The sequence below is a fragment of the Lissotriton helveticus genome, chromosome 12, assembly GCF_964261635.1.
Source record: "Lissotriton helveticus chromosome 12, aLisHel1.1, whole genome shotgun sequence".
Lineage (NCBI taxonomy): Eukaryota > Metazoa > Chordata > Amphibia > Caudata > Salamandridae > Lissotriton > Lissotriton helveticus.
This window is the reverse complement of record NC_136073.1, coordinates 64205789-64225305: the sequence shown is the minus strand read 5'-3', so window position 1 is coordinate 64225305 and position 19517 is coordinate 64205789. Positions and strand designations below refer to the sequence as shown.

Genomic DNA, 19517 nt, shown 5'->3' with positions numbered 1-19517 from the left:
GTACTGACCTTCGTTAAAATATCTTTCAGTGGTATTATGGTGTTCTGTTTTTAATGACTACCCGGTTAATGGACTAGGCTGATGTCTGTTCCTCCAGTTTAAGATTTAGTTTCTGGTAAGTTCTAAGTAAATGAACAGACAAATAGGATTATCACTTATTTGCTAATGTTCTAAATGAGCAGGGCTCTATAACAGAAAGGTGCAGTTCTTACCTCAAGTAATATGTTATAAGGTTTTCCGAAGTCTAGGACGGGCGGTCATTATGCCATTGTTTTAATTACTGTAAAGACACGATTTACTGGTATTACTAATGGTTTTATTTTGTTTTTCACTAATTTTCATGATAGAGGAATAGTTGTATATTACCTTAATTGCATTGATGTCAGTCTTCTTATTTGTAAAACAACATCCAATGCTTGCCTGATTTTAAAATTTCAGGGTTACTGAAAAAACAAGAAGGTTTTGTTTAATTTAAACCAAAAGTTAAAGAGAGTATTACTTCTATCAGCTATAGGTCGGATTTCCTACTCTACTGGACTTACTTGTGTTATCTGGAATTGGTTTCCACGACCGTCCTCCGTCAAGGGTCTGCTGCAACTGAGTTGGATGCTCTGTCAGTTCGCCCTTTTATATTCATTGTAATTGAATAATTAGGTTCTTATTAATGAGATCACTATAAAACCTGGCGACAAAGGTGGCAGCATTGTTGTCATGGACACAAGAGATTATGACAGGAGAATGAAAGACCTTTTAAATAATCCAGACCATTACTCTGTGAGTAATAGACAAGAATGGTTAGATCTAGGGAAACTGATAAAAAAACGTTTGAACTTTGCCCTTGAGGATGAAGTCATATCCCAGGAAGAGTTCAACTACATGAAGAATGATACCCCTACGATACCGGCTATGTACGGTCTACCAAAAGTGCATAAAAGCTTAACGGACCCCCCATGCGCCCTATCGTGTCTAGTCTTAAATCATTCACAGAACCTTTGAGTCAATATGTAGACAAATTCATCCAACCGCTTGTGACAGCACAACGAGCTTATATAAAGGACACAACCCACATGATTGAGAAAATAGAAAATACACCCTTTGACTCACAAAATGAGTGGCTAGTGACCCTCGATATCGAGGTATATACACAAACATTCCACAAAATGACACCATTACCATGATAAGCAATCTCTTAAAAAACCAGGATGAGGAACTATCAGATCATTCAAAATTCATAGTAGACTGTGTAAAGATAATCTTGAAAAATAACATTTTTCTGTTTAAAGATGAGTTTTTTAGACAAACTAAAGGGACGAGCATGGAAGCAACCTGTGCCCCAAGCTTAGCCTGCCTGTATGTAGCTGCCTTTGAGGATAAACACATCTTCAAAGAAGCGGCTCCGTTCTACGAAAACGTTGATAGATGGTCCCGCTTTATTGATGATGTTTTCTTTATATGGAAAGGAAATGAGGAGGACTTAACAGCATTTATCCAATGGATTAATCTAGGGGATAGTAATTTAAAATTTACATCCTCATACAGCAACAACACCTGTAATTTCCTGGATATAAAAATTAAAAATGTACAAGGCAACCTACAGGTTGAACTCTTTTGTAAACCAACAGATCGCAACACTATGTTGCATTATGAAAGCAACCACCCGGCCAGCCAAAGAAACAATATACCCTTTGGACAATTCCTTAGGGTAAAACGAAATTGTACAAATAGGCAAGAATTTGAGAAACATGCTAAAACACTAACCAATAAGTTTATTGAAAGGGGATATCCAAAAAATATGGTAAAGAAAGCTTACAAGAGAGCAAAATATTATAATAGGGACAGTCTATTCGAATCAAAACAGCAAAGAGAAAATGAAGAAAATAAACTGGTCTGTGTGACCAATTTTTCTACTATAACCAACAAAGTTAAAAACCTGATAAACAGAAACTGGAACTTACTAACTAATGAGAATACATGTCCACTACCAAAACCAATATATGCGTTCAGACGAAATAGAACAATCAGGAACTGTTTGGTACACACCTATCCTGATAAAAGGACCAGAAACAATATAAGAACCTTAGATGGCAAAACCGTCACTGGAAATTTTCCATGTGGCAGTTGTAAAAACTGTGACTTGATCATAAAAGGGTCGAATGTCATGTATAAAGAAATAAATCACAAACCACAGAGTTTAGTAAATTGCAAAACCCAAAATGTAATTTACATGATTAAATGCCCCTGCGAAAAAGCATATATTGGTGAGACCTCAAGAGAAATGCGGCTGAGGCTCAATGAACACAGATCTGCCATTCGAACTAAACGCCCCAATGCACCTTTGGTAGATCATTGGATAGCAAACAAACACAAAGAGGATGATATAAAATGGTGCATCCTAGAGGCTGTGAGACTTAACAATAGAGGTGGAGATCTAAACACTAAACGAAAGAAAAGAGAACAGTGTTATATGTCCAAATTTCAAACATTTAAAAACGGTTTAAATAACCGAGAAGAATGCGAGATGATCCTCTGATTTCCTAAATATAGCAGAATTAACAACCAGTAGGAAACACTAAGAGAGATTTAATCCCATAGAGAGTGAAAATAGTAGGCCTTCAGTTACCTATAAGTTGTGGAGCAAAATTATTAATTTTTTAGCAATAGATACAAAATATGTAAAATGAATGAAGGAGAACATAACAGGAGTACAATTAAGTTTGGAGAAGCAACCTCCTGTTTCTAAACCCAAACTTCATAGACGACTGTAGGGCATAATTTATCCCCATAAACACTCTCCTAGACCTTCCAAGATGGCGTCCATAAAAGAAAGGACTTTACCCATGCTTCGCGATAAAGTAGGAATTGAGGCAACAAGTGTAAACAGAGAGAAAACCCACATAGAGAGCATAATCTACAACAATAATGTGGAGTGTAAACAACCAATTTAAAAACTGTCATTGATAAAGGAGGTAAATAAGAGAGCCAACGAATGTTGGTAGGTGTGTTTATGGGGTTCTTCGAAAATAAGGCAATACCGCTTCACGGTCCTCCCGATTCGAGAGAAATCAAATAGAATATAGGGAAAAAAAGGGAGAGGTTACCTAAATTAAAAGAGAGGCTACGCGAAACAGGTAAGGCAATCTAGAGATAAACCCACTCTAAGATGGCCGACATAGAAACACGAGTAAGCACCATACCGATCGCAACGAGGCTCCAGCAGTATCAACTAAAACTACCCAGTGTAAATGGAAATAAAACCCAAATAGAGAGCACAATCTACAATAATAATGTGGAGGGTGCACGACTGACACAAACACTGTTATTGATACAGGAGTAAAATAAGAGAGCCAATGAACAAAGGGAGGTGTATGCATCGTGTTTTTTCGTAAAATATGTAAATATCGCCCTGTGGTCTTTCCCATATAAGAGAAATCAAATAGAATACCAAAAAATGGGAGAATCTCCTTAAATTAAAAGAGACACTATTAGAAGTAGTAGAGGCAACTTAGAGATAAACCCACTCCAAGATGGCCGACACAAAAACACGAGCAAGGACCACACCGATAAGAATGAAGCTCAATGAGCATCAATTAGAACCTAATTATTCAATTACAATGAATATAAAAGGGCGAACTGACAGAGAATCCAACTCAGTTGCAGCAGACCCTTGACGGAGGACGGTCGTGGAAACCAATTCCAGATAACACAAGTGTGACGCGGGGGACCCGGACTCGGGCCCCCCTGGCCTACCTATTGACGTTTTGCCTATGTTGTTTCAGCATACAGACTCGTGGAAACCATCCGACGTTGCCAGCTGTCTGCCGGTGCCAGAAAGTGAGGGCCACTGCACCTTTAAGTGGGCGGCGACGGAACCAGGACCATCCCACAGCAGCTCTGTAAAACCCTGCCCAGAACAGAGACAGGTGTGTGTTACACCTGGAGGAGGCGAGTGGAGACTGGAGTGCGAGGACGGAGTGGAGAGGCGTTGGAACGAGGACGGAGACGAGTGGTGGAGAATCGAGGACGGAGAGGAGCCGAGGACTAGTCAGGACGGAGAGGAGTGGAAGAAAACAGAGGACAGAGCGGAGGAAGGCGAGAACACAAGCCCCAGCGGGACGAGGCGAGACCAGGACGGACCGAGAGAGGAGAGCTGTGGAAACAACCCCACGGAGAGACGAGACAGCAGCAACACGCCAGGAGGCCAACGAGAAGGCGCATCGCCCAGCCACGCTTCCCGGGAAGTGTGGCTCGGACAGGTACGGTCACGTTTCCTGGGCTGGGCGGGACGTAGTGTGGGCAAACCACCTTGACCCTTACGCAGCCCAGATCTCGGGACATCCCCGACGTTCCCCTGCACTTTCCCTCACCTATAACGGGGTAGCTAACTTGCACGCGTGTCTCCTCACTACCCTCCCCTCACCTCTGTTCGGCCAGAATAGCCGAGTAATCCGGATTCTCTTTTCTTTTTTTGCAATCTGGCTAACTTCCCCGGACTCCACGCGACCACGGCGGACATCCGGACTTCAAGCCCCAGCAGACACCGGGAGACGAGGAGAAGGAGCGGAGTACGAGAGGCCGCAGAAGAGGCTGCAAACCCCCTTCCCTTCTACCGGGTCCCGGTAGCCAAACGTAGACTGTACAAGTCAATAAAACCAGCACTACCCCGAACCCCTTTGTCAGTGGATTTGTTTGAACCCCCGGCCGAATCCCCACAAGTGGTGGAGAATGCGGGCATAGCCGAGGAGCCCATCCGGGATACAACGATGGAGGAGATCTTACAAGCCCTGTTGAAAGGCCAAGAGCAGTTGGGATGGGCGGTCGAACAGCAACTGGCCGCCGCCCATTTAGACAGGGAAACGTTCCGAACGACGGTGGTGAGCCAGCTGGAGGGGATGCGCCCCACCTTCGACCCAGCCAGCGTTTCGGGGAGAGAGAGCCGTCCCCCACCCACACCAGCAGGCATCTCATTACAGAAATACGTCACGGGGGAGGACCCCGACGCGTTCCTCACTAACTTCGAGAGGGTAGCCTTGGCATGCGGATGGCCCCCGGAGAAATGGCCCTTCTTCCTCGCCCCCCTGCTCACCGGCGAGGCGCAGCCCGCCTATCAAGTGGCCAATGGGAACGGACAGACAGCATACGGACAGATCAAAACGATCATACTCGACCATTTGGGTCTGGACGCCGAGGCGTATAGGGTGCGCTTTCGCAAAGAGAGAGGACAACCCGGGGATAACCCCAAAACGCTGTTCTTTCGCCTTAAGGCAGCAGCAGACAAGTGGCTGCTCCCCGCTTCATGTACAAAGGAGGAAATCATGGACAAGATTTATTTGGAGCAATACCTGGAGGCCCTCCCCTTTGGGACACAGAGGTGGCTACGGCAGCACTCGGGGCTGTCCACTGCCCAAGCAATGGAGATGGCGGCTACCTACGCCCGTGCCCAACCCCGCCTGCATGCAGCAGAACCCGAGAAAACGCCACGGCCTGTTCCACGGCCAGAACGTAGAGCGAGACCACCCCCTGGGCTACCCCCTCCCAGACCCTTACCCACTGAGACCCCTTTCCGGGGTCCGCAGTGTTTTGACTGTGGGATGTGGGGACACATCGCCCGTCTTTGCCCCCAGAAGCGGCCCCATGATGAACCAATGGACGTCAGCTTCCTGCCCAAGGGAGTCATGTATTCAGCGGAGCTCGGCGGAGCTTATCACGTGAGTGTGGCAGTCAACGGTAAGGTGATCAAGGCTCTCCTTGACTCGGGATGTAAGCAGTCGGTGATGCAGGGATGTTTCGTGAGGCCCCTCCAGGTAATGCCAGAAGCCGTGGTACACATCAAATGTGTACATGGGGACGTTAAGGGGTATCCGGTGGCGTTCATCCCCATTGAGGTAGAGGGGAAAGACACAATGGTGGTGAAGGTGGGAGTAATGAACGCTCTACCGGAGCATCTCATATTGGGGACCGACAACCCCCACTTCCTGGAGCTGTTTAAAGACCGTCTGCGACAGAAGAAGGAGACCGAGGCTATAGCCATCCCGGCTCTAACTTCACCTGAGCCGTGGGAGGGTGATAGGAGTTTCCGGTTTGCACAGGCCAACGATGCCAGCCTCCTCAACGCCTGGGAACTGGCACACCAAGACCAGAGCAATCCCCAACCGCGATATCCCAGATTCCTGATCAAGGAGGACCTCCTCTATCGACAGGCCAAACAAGAAGACCCCATGCAACTCCTAGTACCTACTTGCTTTCGGGAACAGGTGATGTTCTACGCCCACACCCATTTGCTTGCGGGCCACATTGGTAGCGAGAAGACCACCCAAAACGTGCTGCGCAGTTTCTATTGGCCGGGCATCTACCACGACATAAAAAAACATTGCCAAACCTGCGACTTGTGTCAAAGGAAGAATACCCAGAGGCCAGCCGCAGTGCCTCTCCAACCCCTACCCATCATCGGAACCCCGTTCGAGAGGGTTGGCATGGACCTCATCGGCCCCTTGCCCCCGACCCGAAAAGGATACAAATACGCCCTTGTAATCGTGGATTACGCCACCCGTTTTCCTGAGGCGTTCCCACTGAAAACACCCACGTCCAGGAACATCGCGGATAAATTCATGGAACTGTTTTCACGGGTGGGTTTCCCCAAGGAGATCTTAACGGACCAAGGGACCCCGTTCATGTCCCGTGTAATGAAGGAAGTATGCCATCTCCTGGGGCTCCACCAGATAAAAACATCGGTATATCATCCCCAGACGGATGGTCTGGTGGAGCGGTACAACGGGACCCTTAAGACCGTTCTCAAAAAGATGCTTACGGTGAATGAGAGTGATTGGGACCTGCTACTCCCGTTAGCCCTGTACGTCATTCGGGGCCAGAAACAGAGCAGTTTAGGCTGTTCGGCTTTTGAGATGTTGTACGGACGCCAACCACGGAGCCTCCTGGATATGACCAAGGAAGTGTGGGAATCCGAGCCAACGGGAGAGACCAGAACCCTCCTCGAGTACAGCCAGAATCTAAAGAACAAACTCGGGAAGATTCGAGAACTGGCTTTTGCCCATCTCGAGGGCAGTCAAAGACAGCAACGAGTACAGTATGACAAAGGGAAGAAGTGGAGACTCTTGCAAAAAGGCGATTGGGCCCTGGTACTGTTGCCCTCCACCTCCAAGAAATTCCAAAACGAGTGGCAGGGACCCTACGAAGTCATCGAGACCATAGGAAAAACCACATACCGTCTACGCCTGACGGGGAGGAAGTCACAGATATTCCATATCAATCTCCTCAAAAAGTGGCTGGGGGCGACCCCGGTGGCGTCCCATCTGGCAGACACGGTCAGCAACAACAAAGAGACCACCTTGGGTGAACTGGTGGTCAATGAGGAACTATACAAAAACGAGCAAGAGGGATTACAGGCCGTCCTGCATCCTTTCGAACACATCTTTTCCGACCTGCCAGGCCTGACCAAACTGGCGGAACACCGGATAGAGACCCCCGTTGGCGTTACCGTCAAACAACGCCCCTATTGAATACCTGCAGCAAAAAGAGAAGCCATCAGGAGAGAAGTCGACGAGATGATACGGTTGGGAGTGGTGAGACCGTCCCGAAGCGAGTGGTCTTCGCCCATCGTGATGGTGCCCAAACCCGACGGCAGTAGCCGCTTCTGTATGGACTTTCGCGCATTGAACGCAGTGTCATCGTTCGACGCTTATCCCATCCCCCGTATCGACGAGCTCGTCGAAAAGCTTGGTGACTCCAAATACATCAGCACCCTAGACCTCACCAAGGGTTATTGGCAAGTTCCGCTACGCGAAGAGGACCGGAAGAAGACGGCTTTTGCAACCCCTGACGGACTGTTTGAATTTAACGTCCTCCCGTTCGGATTGCACGGCGCCCCGGCCACCTTCCAGAGGCTAATGAACAAAGTACTGCGGGGACATCAAAAATACAGCTCGGCGTATCTCGACGACATCATAATATTCAGCCCGTCATGGGCTGACCACCTACGGCATATCCAAACCATACTCCGACAGTTGAGAGACGCAGGACTCCACGTCAACGCCAAGAAATCCAGGGTTGGGTTTCAGAAAGTGAAATACCTGGGCTATCTGTTGGGACATGGAGCAATAGAACCACAGATAGAAAAAGTGAGAGCCATCGCCGAGACGCCCTTCCCCAAAAACACCAAAGACATGAGAGCCTTCTTGGGGTTAGTAGGCTACTACCGACGGTTCATCCCCTCTTTTTCGGACATAGCGGCCCCTTTGACGGATACCTTGCAAAAACAGCAGAAGGGGTGCGACTTCCACAACCCCACCCCGGCAATGTGGAAGGCCTTCCTCACCCTGAAGAGAGCCATCACAACAAGCCCGGTGTTGACGTCCCCGGATTTCACCAAGCCCTTCATCCTTCAAACAGATGCCTCGGACTTTGGTATCGGGGCCGTGTTGTCCCAGGACTCAGGGGAGGGGGAGAGGCCCATACTGTATATCAGCAGGAAATTGTTCCCGCGGGAGGTGAAATATCCCACCATCGAGAAGGAATGTCTCGCCATACGGTGGGCGATCGACAAATTGAGATATTACCTGGAGGGGCACCAGTTCATCCTGTACACCGACCACGCGCCCCTGTTATGGATGAGCAGGAACATCTCAAATAACCCGAGGGTCATGAGGTGGTTCCTGGCACTACAACCCTTCCGGTTCCAGGTCCGCCACAAGAAGGGAAGTGACAATGCCAACGCGGATTTCTTGTCCAGGTTTCCTCTCCCCGATCGGGAGAATCCTAGGGGGGAGGTGTGTGACGCGGGGGACCCGGACTCGGGCCCCCCTGGCCTACCTATTGACGTTTTGCCTATGTTGTTTCAGCATACAGACTCGTGGAAACCATCCGACGTTGCCAGCTGTCTGCCGGTGCCAGAAAGTGAGGGCCACTGCACCTTTAAGTGGGCGGCGACGGAACCAGGACCATCCCACAGCAGCTCTGTAAAACCCTGCCAAGAACAGAGACAGGTGTGTGTTACACCTGGAGGAGGCGAGTGGAGACTGGAGTGCGAGGACGGAGTGGAGAGGCGTTGGAACGAGGACGGAGACGAGTGGTGGAGAATCGAGGACGGAGAGGAGCCGAGGACTAGTCAGGACGGAGAGGAGTGGAAGAAAAGAGAGGACAGAGCGGAGGAAGGCGAGAACACAAGCCCCAGCGGGACGAGGCGAGACCAGGACGGACCGAGAGAGGAGAGCTGTGGAAACAACCCCACGGAGAGACGAGACAGCAGCAACACGCCAGGAGGCCAACGAGAAGGCGCATCGCCCAGCCACGCTTCCCGGGAAGTGTGGCTCGGACAGGTACGGTCACGTTTCCTGGGCTGGGCGGGACGTAGTGTGGGCAAACCACCTTGACCCTTACGCAGCCCAGATCTCGGGACATCCCCGACGTTCCCCTGCACTATCCCTCACCTATAACGGGGTAGCTAACTTGCACGCGTGTCTCCTCACTACCCTCCCCTCACCTCTGTTCGGCCAGAATAGCCGAGTAATCCGGATTCTCTTTTCTTTTTTTGCAATCTGGCTAACTTCCCCGGACTCCACGCGACCACGGCGGACATCCGGACTTCAAGCCCCAGCAGACACCGGGAGACGAGGAGAAGGAGCGGAGTACGAGAGGCCGCAGAAGAGGCTGCAAACCCCCTTCCCTTCTACCGGGTCCCGGTAGCCAAACTTAGACTGTACAAGTCAATAAAACCAGCACTACCCCGAACCCCTTTGTCAGTGGATTTGTTTGAACCCCCGGCCGAATCCCCACAACAAGTAAGTCCAGTAGAGTAGGAAATCCGACCTATAGCTGATAGAAGTAATACTCTCTTTAACTTTTGGTTTAAATTAAACAAAACCTTCTTGTTTTTTCAGTAACCCTGAAATTTTAAAATCAGGCAAGCATTGGATGTTGTTTTACAAATAGGAAGACTGACATCAATGCAATTAAGGTAATATACAACTATTCCTCTATCATGAGAATTAGTGAAAAACAAAATAAAACCATTAGTAATACCAGTAAATCGTGTCTTTACAGTAATTAAAACAATGGCATAATGACCGCCCGTCCTAGACTCCGGAAAACCTTATAACATATTACTTGAGGTAAGAACTGCACCTTTCTGTTATAGAGCCCTGCTCATTTAGAACATTAGCAAATAAGTGATAATCATATTTGTCTGTTCATTTACTTAGAACTTACCAGAAACTAAATCTTAAACTGGAGGAACAGACATCAGCCTAGTCCATTAACCGGATAGTCATTAAAAACAGAACACCATAATACCACTGATATTTTAACGAAGGTCAGTACGAAAAATTATTCAACCAATTAATAATACAAAAATTAATTTAAAACTGAAATCAGAAAAACTTTCTTTCAACAGTGAGGTGAAATATTTGACCTCCAAACCCATGGGAATTAAATTAAAAAGCCTGGGTCAACTGGACATACCGAAAGAGTCAGCCCGAACAAGGTATAAAAATGACCTGCAGTAAATTTAGTGACAGATCCATTATTGTATATCAAAAACATTGATTAAATTCATTGTCTTGTTATAGTACTACGGAACAGGGGGTAGAAATAAACGGGGTTCCAGTACGATACTTTTAAAAACTTAAGCTGCAACTTGGAGTATATCCACAAAGTGAGTACAGTTTTATGCCCAGGATATACTTTATAAGCTGGAACCCAGTTCCTTTGTTTATTAATCAATGTGTCAAACAAACAGGAGTCCATAGAATAACAAATGTTAGGAGATATACTGTTGTGGTTTTTAGTCTTTAGAAAGTCACACTCAGTTTTTTCTTCCATGTAATGAAATACATATAGAATTGCTGGATTAGAGAAATTCGAATTATGTCAGCATATGGTAAATCATAGATTATGGTATGAAGGTTTTGTCCACAAGAACCGGTACATCATTGTAACAAAATGTTTTTTATATATTTTTCAAATTAGATTGTTTTTATAAAAGAAAGCATTGTCCTGAAGAAGGTGACCAACGTTTTCACCGAAACGCCGCGTCGACAGTTTTTCTTGTTTTATATAAATATGTTTTTTTTTTAAATGTGTGTTGAAATAATATGTAATGTTATGTTTTGAATAAATTGTATGAAAACTTGATTTTAATAATATGATGACAAATAAGTAGACTAATAATCTCTTTTTCTAATAATTACTAAGAATTGCAAAACTTATCATTTTTTGCCGAATTTGTACCATAACAGTCTGCCATAGAATTACTCAAAAATTGTCTAAATTATGTTAGATTTGTAAATTTGTTATTCTGTGTGGTAACACTCCTAATTTGGATTTTTCTGACACGATCACCATAGAATAAGGTTCAGTAGGGGGACTATTCATCTAGTCCCAGCTGCTATTACAACCATAAAAAGGGATCCCTTTGTTATTTGCCGATTATCGACCCATTCCCTTTTTCACAAAGGGTGCCTCCCAATACAACTTTTTGTGAGTTCACAAAAGCTAGTCGTTCTAAAAAATTGGTCACGGCTCCAAAAGGTTTGGAACCACTGTCATAGAGTATAACGATTTGAGTTTTTTTTTTAGAAGGCCAGAGTTTTGCAGGTAGAGAGTAGCTTCACTTGTGGTGTGATGTTGACTACTGTTTGAGGTAGAACAGTGCTTTAAGATGTCGCTTTTTCATTACCAGAAAACAAGGCCTTCTTAAGATGGCTGCCGTTGAAAGCTCTGGGAAGGAAGCAGTGGCCTAAAGAAAGGAGGGCATCATGGGAAATGGTGTTTAGGTTTGCTTTTCTGTGCACTTTATAGTTTAAAATTAATATTTAGCTGCTCTAGATGGCAAAAAAGATAGAACTCCTTTTTTCGAACCCTCTTGAAGAACCTCCACTTGTACTAAAGGCTCTGCACCATGTTTGCTTCTTCCCTTGCAATGTTTGTCGTGAAAGATGCACTGGGAGAGCAGAGCATGCCCGCTTCATTGGGGCGACTATTATGACATATATCATGGATCTTAAAATCAGCCACATAAAGGCGCCACCCTGAAGGTGTAGCTGTGCCCACGTGTCTCATCTCGTCTTTACTGCACCTCCTTACAGATTCAACGTGCCGCCGCTCCTCAACTATACGAGTGACGCCGGGAGGAAGGTTCACCTCATCACTGTAAACCCGAGCATTGTGATTGAAAGGTACCAACAAGACCCTCAGATTGACTTCTACAACAGTGAGCTTTTTGGCCGCTTTGGGAGGTTTTTTAATTTTCATTTTGCCACTGCAGGGCAAAATACCCCAGAAACCAGTGTTGGTGGGTGGGTCACAGGAGAGGAAGAGCTATTTCAACAGTGCATGGTTTTCCATACTAGTTCAGTGTTGTAGCGATTTTTTTTTAAAGTAATTCTTTTTTTATAATGCTCCTCACATTCCACACCCTAATAGAGTTCTCCCCACTTCAGGGCCACACCAGTGGCATAATGTGTGCTACATCAGTTCTTAACAAAGAATACTTGGAAGGGCACTCTTGTGGCAGATTTGTCCTGCCACCAGATCCATTTTTCGTGTTTTACTGTTCACCTCACCATCTTCCACTATACTCTCCCTTTTATCTTTCATTAAAATACATCCCCTCTATGTGGCCATAGCCCTTTTAGATCCTATTAAATATCAAAGTCTTTCTTGGCTGCTCGGGTATTTGTATTTATAACACATAAGCTTGAACTTAAGTCTCACGTAGGCATTTGTGCTTTTTTTCTTTTCTGTCCCTCAGATTTCGAAATTTAAATCACAGAAGGAAAGCCTTTGGGGACATGATGCAGTCCTATGGAGATGCCCTCATCATAATGCCAACTTTCTCCTACCAGCGGAACACCGAGGTGTCCTTCAAGGTCCAGTACACGCTTGAGGACTTTGGCCTGGCCTCCAAGATGGTGTCCTTCCATCCTGTGTACCTACAGAAGCTGGCAGAGTACTGGAAGGGCAAGGGGCTGGAGGCGCTGAGGTTGTCATCGGGACTCATGCTGGTCAGTGCAGCCCTCGAGCTCTGCGACACCCTTACCCTATATGGCTTCTGGCCATTCAGCACCGACTGGAAGGGCAGGGAGCTCAGTTACCATTACTATGACCAGGTCAAGTTCGAAAGGTTTGTGCACGCCATGCCTATGGAATTCTTACTCTACTCTCAGATGCACATTGACGGGGCTCTACGGCTACACGTGGGGCCATGTTTCTAACATGGGACATTGGTTCTGACTAATCCCATGTTTCATTTCCATTAAGAGGAGTAATTCTGGAGAATAACTGGATTTCGTATTACGCAATATGTGTGAAATTTTTGCCATTTTGCATAATGTAAAATGTTGTGTCATTTTTCGCACGCAGGAATCTGGTTCAAGATGTCTCACCAAGAGACAATTTCTACTCAAAGAAGCCTCCTGCTGGAGCTTTATTAAGTTTTCTATGCAATATAGGTCCTCACCTAGAAAAGCCACGTGACATACTTGGGATGCACCCTTGTATAAATGAGCATAACATTCTCAACATTTTGAAGGGCAGTATGTACATTTCATGCAGGCCTACTTCTTGCACTGTTGTGTCTGACTTTGCACTCCACTGATGCCAATGTGCCTAACATATCTTGTAAACAAGCATTGGCATAGCCAATAGGTCTCGCTTTTGGGACCTTTTAAGTGTTGAGTTATCCAGCACAATATCCTTGGTGCAACAACATCAACTGTTGCATGGCTAAACACTTATAAGGTCCCAAAGGCAAGACCTATTGGTTATGCCAATGCTTGTTTAAAGGTGGCCATTATGCCTTGGCATTACACTGCCTGGCCCGAATAACCATTGGATTTTTATACTGACCATTTGAATACTACACACGTCCACAATGAGTTGTGTTTTGGAGCATATACAATAGGTTGTGGTGTCATCCAATGGAATATCACTCATTTTATCGATCTTTGCAGAATTGGGGTAGCCTACGCAAAAATCAAGAGGCTACTAGGACAACTGATAGGCCAGAATGGTTGGAGCAGAGTTATTCTCTTGATAAAAGTGAAAACACCAAGCAGGTTGTTCAGAGAGGCTGAAAATGCAATAATTCCTGCACACCTATTGTGTTCTAATAGTTTTTAGCAGTGCATTGTTACAAATGTGGTATATCATACTGCACAGGAAAGTGTCAACTTCCTCCTACTTTGAGGTATCTTTGCACAAGTAAGTGCAGAAACAGCAGTGAAAACATTATTCCATCAAATCATGTGAGGGTGGAAAGCGTTACATTCGGTGCAAAGCTGTGTTTTCCGTTTTGAGTAATGCAGTTATTCCAAACGGACATGCAAGGTAACGGCGTCATGAGACCTGGTGCAAGCAAGGAAAGCGAGCACCCCCAACCAGTAACTGGTTATCAAAATACAGCCATTTATTTTAAATCTGTTTATTGGCATTTCCAAAATAAACCCGTACAGGATATATTGGACAGTACAACGTAGATCTCTGAATCCGAACGGCAAGTGGTATGAGCAGGCGAGCAACTAGAGCCAAATTTCGGGGGGGGGGGGGGGCGCTAAAAAAATATTTCGGGGGCTAATTCTTCCAACCATAGACAGAGTGGCTGTAAGAGGGGTCAAAACACAACAAAAACCTAATTTACAAGTATATGGTCTTTTAAAGACCTGTTAAGTACTCGGGTGCGGCTGCAATTAGACGGTCGTCAGCCTGCAAAGCTGTGTCAGCCCAGGCTCACACACACGAAGGGGAGGGGGGGCTGAAGGCCCGTGAGCCCAACGGGTGTTGCGCGCCTGAGAAGCAGTAACTGTAGGTGATTCATTGTTAATCGATACAGTCAAGCGATGTATTAGGCCGGCGCAGTGGGCAGGACCTCACAGCAAAGTGAGTAAGGCAAGTAACAGTACCATGCAGGGATTGTACATACAGTCCATTGAATAATAACCAATAATACAAAAAAGTACAAAAACAGTGATAACACCCACAATAACTTCCGGCTGCGGGTCCTCCCCATTTCAGTGAGTAGAGGGGAGGCAGGGGGGGGGACGATCAGGCGTAGAGAGCATTATCTATGATCTCAAAGGAGTGGGAAAGGAGGAAGGGCCCGGGGGAGAATGTGGCCTACCGGCTAGAGCGTGGACCTCGGAGCTGGGGTACCGGGTTCGAGTTTTGGCAGGGTCGCTCAGCATCCTGTGATTCTCGGAAAGTCACACATTCTCCGCGTGCCTAGCATAAATCAACGTGTCCATATGTAACGCAATTGGTGTTCGTGTAAAACACTCCCTCCGATACCTTCCTTCGGGTCGAGGTTACACTGTATAAACCCCCACACGCACACACACACAACAAGCATTTAAAATGCAATAGGTCTCGCATTATGAAAGTTTGAGCTACTGGTCTTGTAAATGACAATATTTTTATTTATGTTTCGGTTTTGAAAGTAGCTAAATTAATAGCCTTCTCATTTACAAAGCTAATAGTTATAACTTTCGCAAATGTGACACCCATAGCATTTGTAATGCAACATGGTTTGTATTTACGTGATTTAGATGTATTGATAATACAACTAACAGGTTTTTAATTTTTTAAAATAATTAATACTTAAATAAAAGTGATTGTAATTTATAATGGCAATAGATTACATTTTTGTAAATAACTTTTTGTGAAGATTATGTTTATTGTATTTTATTGTGATGAAAATCCAAGAACAGAAGTGAAATATTAACAATTTTTTGTGACATTTGTAATAATGCTTGAAAGATTGAGAGAACATATTTGACCCAGTTGTTGTTGAATTGTTGCACATATTGATGCTGTGATGGTGCGGAGTGATGTTGTGGTGGCGACGAGTGATGCTGTGGCGTTCAGTGATGCTGTGGTAGCACATAGTGATGTTGTGGTGCCCCTGAGTTATGCTGTGGTGGCCCTGAGTGATGCTGTGTAGGCCGTGAGTGATGCTGTGGAGGCCGTGAGTGATGCTGTGGTGGTGCTGAGTGGTGCTGTGGTGGTGCTGAGTGGTGCTGTGGTGGTGCTGGGTGGTACTGTGGTGGTGTTGAGTGATGCTGTGGTGGTGCAGAGTGGTGATGTGGTGGTGCAGAGTGATGCTGTGGTGGTGCTGTGGTGGTGCTGAATGGTGCTGAGTGGTGTTGTGGTGGCGCTGAGTGATGCTGGGGTGGCGCTGAGTGATACTGTGGTGGTGCTGAGTGGTGCTGTGGTGGTGCTGAGTGGTGCTGTGATGGTGCTGAGTGGTAATGTGGTGGTGCTGAGTGATGCTGCGGTGGTGCTGAGTGATGCTGTTGTGGCGCTGAGTGATGCTGTTGTGGCGCTGAGTGATGCTGTGGTGGTGCTGAGTGGTGCTGTGGTGGTGCTGAGTGGTAATGTGGTGGTGCTGAGTGGTAATGTGGTGGTGCTGAGTGGTAATGTGGTGGTGCTGAGTGATGCTGTGGTGGCGCTGAGTGATGCTGTGGTGGCGCTGAGTGATGCTGTGGTGGTACTGAGTGGTGCTGTGGTGGTGCTGAGTGATAATGTGGTGGTGCTGAGTGGTGCTGTGGTGATGCTGTGGTGGTGCTGAGTGATGCTGTGGTGGTGCTGAGTGGTGCTGTAGTGGAGCCGAGTGATGCTGTGGTGGTGCTGAGTGGTGCTGTGGTGGTGCTGAGTGGTGCTGTGGTGGTGCTGAGTGGAGCTGTTGTGGTGCTGAGTGAAGCTGTGGTGGTGCTGAGTGATGCTGTGGTGGGGCTGAGTGGTGCTGTGGTGGTGCTGAGTGATGCTGGAGAAGCGTGGCTCAGTGGTTAGAGGCGGCAGACCCGGAAGCTGAGCTCGGCCGTGGACCAGGGTTCGATTCCCCGCCTCGGCGGGTCTCGGGCTCAAAATTCCACGGACTCGACAATTCTCGCTCCGGTGCCTACTCGACTCATGGGGTTACACTCTGCGACTCTGGGCAATAGCTTGCTTAATCTCCACTACGGCCCCTCGCGGCGGGATGCCTGGCTTTCACCTTGTGGATACCCAGCCGGGGTATCTCACAGGGGAATACCAGGACGGGTTCCCTAAGCAAGCGCCTTGATACCTTCGGGTGATACGTGCGCTATATAAGTCGCAATACATTTACATGCTGTGGTGGTGCTGAGTGGTGCTGTGGTGGTGCTGAGTGATGCTGGGGTGGTGCTGAGTGATGCTGTGGTGGTGCTGAGTGATGCTGTGGTGGTGCTTAGTGGTGCTGTGGTGGTGCTGAGTGATGCTGGGGTAGCGCTGAGTGATGATGTGGTGGTGCTGAGTGATGCTGGAGTGGCGCTGAGTGATCCTGGGGTGGCGCTGAGTGATGCTGTGGTGGTGCTGAGTGGTGCTGTCGTGGTGCTGAGTGGTGCTGAGTGATGCTGTGGTGGTGCTGAGTGATAATGTGGAAGGGAAGGGAAGAAAGAAAGGAATGAGGGAGGAAAGGAAGGAAGGAATGGAAGAAAGAAAAGGAAGGCAAGAAAGGATGGAAAGGAAGGAAGGAAAGGAAGGAAGGAAAGGAAGGAAAGAAAAGAATGAAAGAAAGGATGAAAGGAAAGATGTAGTCCCCAAATTTGAGATTCCATTACAGAGAGGGGCTGTGAAGGACGGAGAGGCGACAGTCAGAGGCCACGTGCGGCGGACATCAAAGGAAGGGTGGGAGGGGGAAAAAACGCATTAGCGAGCGAGAAAAGCCATAAACACCAGGGGGGCGGGGAAGCAGATTGCCTTCAAGCTTGTGAGGAAAACAAGAGGGAGGTAGAGAGGGGGCAGAAAATGAACAAAGAGCGACGCAAAGGGAAGGAACGTGAAGCCACAGAAGAATACAGTGGGGGAGGGGCGATCAGAAGAAAAACTGAAAGAAGAAGAATATACAGGAGCAATCAGGGCCCGGGAGGGCCGGAGAGCAGGAGGGCAGAAGGGGGTAGAGGTTCAGCGTGGCTCGAGTTGAAAGGCCATGAGTTCTAGACTAGGTTTGACCTAGTGGAGAAGTGTGGCTCAATGGTTAGAGCGGCAGACCCTGATGCAGAGGTCTAGCCCGGGACCAGGGTTCAATTCCCTGCCTCGGCGGGTCTTGGGCTCAAAAATTCCACGGACCTGATAATTCTCGCCTCGGTACCTATTCCAATCATGGAGTCCCACTCTGCAACTCTGGGCAATAGCTTGCTTAATCTCCACTGTGGCCCCCACAACGCTAAGGATGCCTGGCCTCCACCTTGGGGGTTCCCAGGAGTGGACACCTCACAGGGAAAGCCAGGATGGGTTCCACAGCGGTATTCGTACAAGCGCCTTGAGACACTTGCGGGTGAGTAGTGCGCTATACAAGTATCAATTTACATTTACCCATACATTCACCTATCCACTAAAACTTGTTGTCTGCACACTTAACTGGCGCGTTGTGCACTTCGAGCATGTTGCAAAGTACCTATATTTCGGAATTTCTAACACCGCATCTTCATATTTTGACATTAACATTTGCAATTCACCCTGCTGAAAAAAATAAATAGAAGGATACTACGATAAACTGAAATTGATTATTTTATAATAAAGGCAAAGAAAAGAGCGAAAAAGGCCGAAACGGACAAAAAAGGAGGAATGAAAGATAAACGCACAGAAAAATGAAAGATAAATAGATGGAGAAAACGAGAAAACAGAATTATCACGATAAATGGAGAGAGAAAGAGGGAGTTAAAGGTGATCAACAATGAGAGGCGAGTGAGATTTTGAGGGCCATAATGAGACAAGAAGACAGAGAGATGAGGGAAACTGAAGAATGATAAGGAAGAATGAAATTACAGAATGTGCGGGAAATTAGATGAGTAAAAAATTAAAAAAAGATACACTTGCGATGGGGCAGTAACTGGCGCAGCTTTAAAAAATGCATTGCCTATGGGGGAAAGTGATTATTTTCTGTACGCCAGAACCTTGTTTGGGCTAAAGTGAAATATTTATCGACATTGGAAGGCTGATACACAGAGTGGGCGCCCAAATGGACAAAAAGGAAGAGGTAGGGGTGTGCAACTGTATGTGTAACAGAAGGGGAGAATTAATGAAAGAGAAGTGAGAGAGTGGCACAAGCTGCCGTATTTTATAAATCCCCATAATTTTACCTACATTTGAAGGGTGAACAACCCAGTGGGCACGCTTGTATATGAGCCTGTGCCTTGCACCTTAAATGTTTACATAACAACTTGTGCTTGCAAGTGTAATTAAATCAAGAGACACTTGCGTATGCACATTAAAAAAAAATAAAGCTAGAAAAGAAGGGGCCGTAAAAAGCATAGCAGTGTTCAGTGAAATACGCATTAACCGGGAAACAAAGCTACGACAGATCTATATGCCGAGGGAAAGTGATCAGCGATATCCCAATAATTAAATCAAGATACACTGTACGTGTAGTATAAGGAAAGACAGAACGAAAGCGAAGTGAAAGAGTGGTACAAACTGCCGTATTTCAAAAATCCCCATAATTTTAGTAACATTTGAAGGATGACCAACTCAGTGGGCACGCACGTATATGAGCC

General features: G+C 46.6%; 1 protein-coding gene across 3 annotated transcripts in view; it reads left to right on the top strand.

Annotated features, from left to right (window-relative positions):
- LOC144799022 (alpha-2,8-sialyltransferase 8F-like) overlaps nucleotides 1–19517 on the top strand; it is a 654797-nt gene that overhangs the window by 257934 nt on the left and 377346 nt on the right. For 2 of the 3 annotated variants that reach the window (XM_078670178.1, XM_078670179.1), the window contains 2 exons: nucleotides 12096–12185; nucleotides 12761–14547. The exons of the other annotated variant lie outside the window; for it this stretch is intronic. In XM_078670178.1, the coding sequence (XP_078526304.1) occupies nucleotides 12096–12185; nucleotides 12761–13223 (553 nt within the window). In that variant the 3' untranslated portion in view covers nucleotides 13224–14547. Of the gene's footprint in view, nucleotides 1–12095; nucleotides 12186–12760; nucleotides 14548–19517 lie in introns of those variants that run through there. 3 annotated transcript variants of the gene reach the window in all.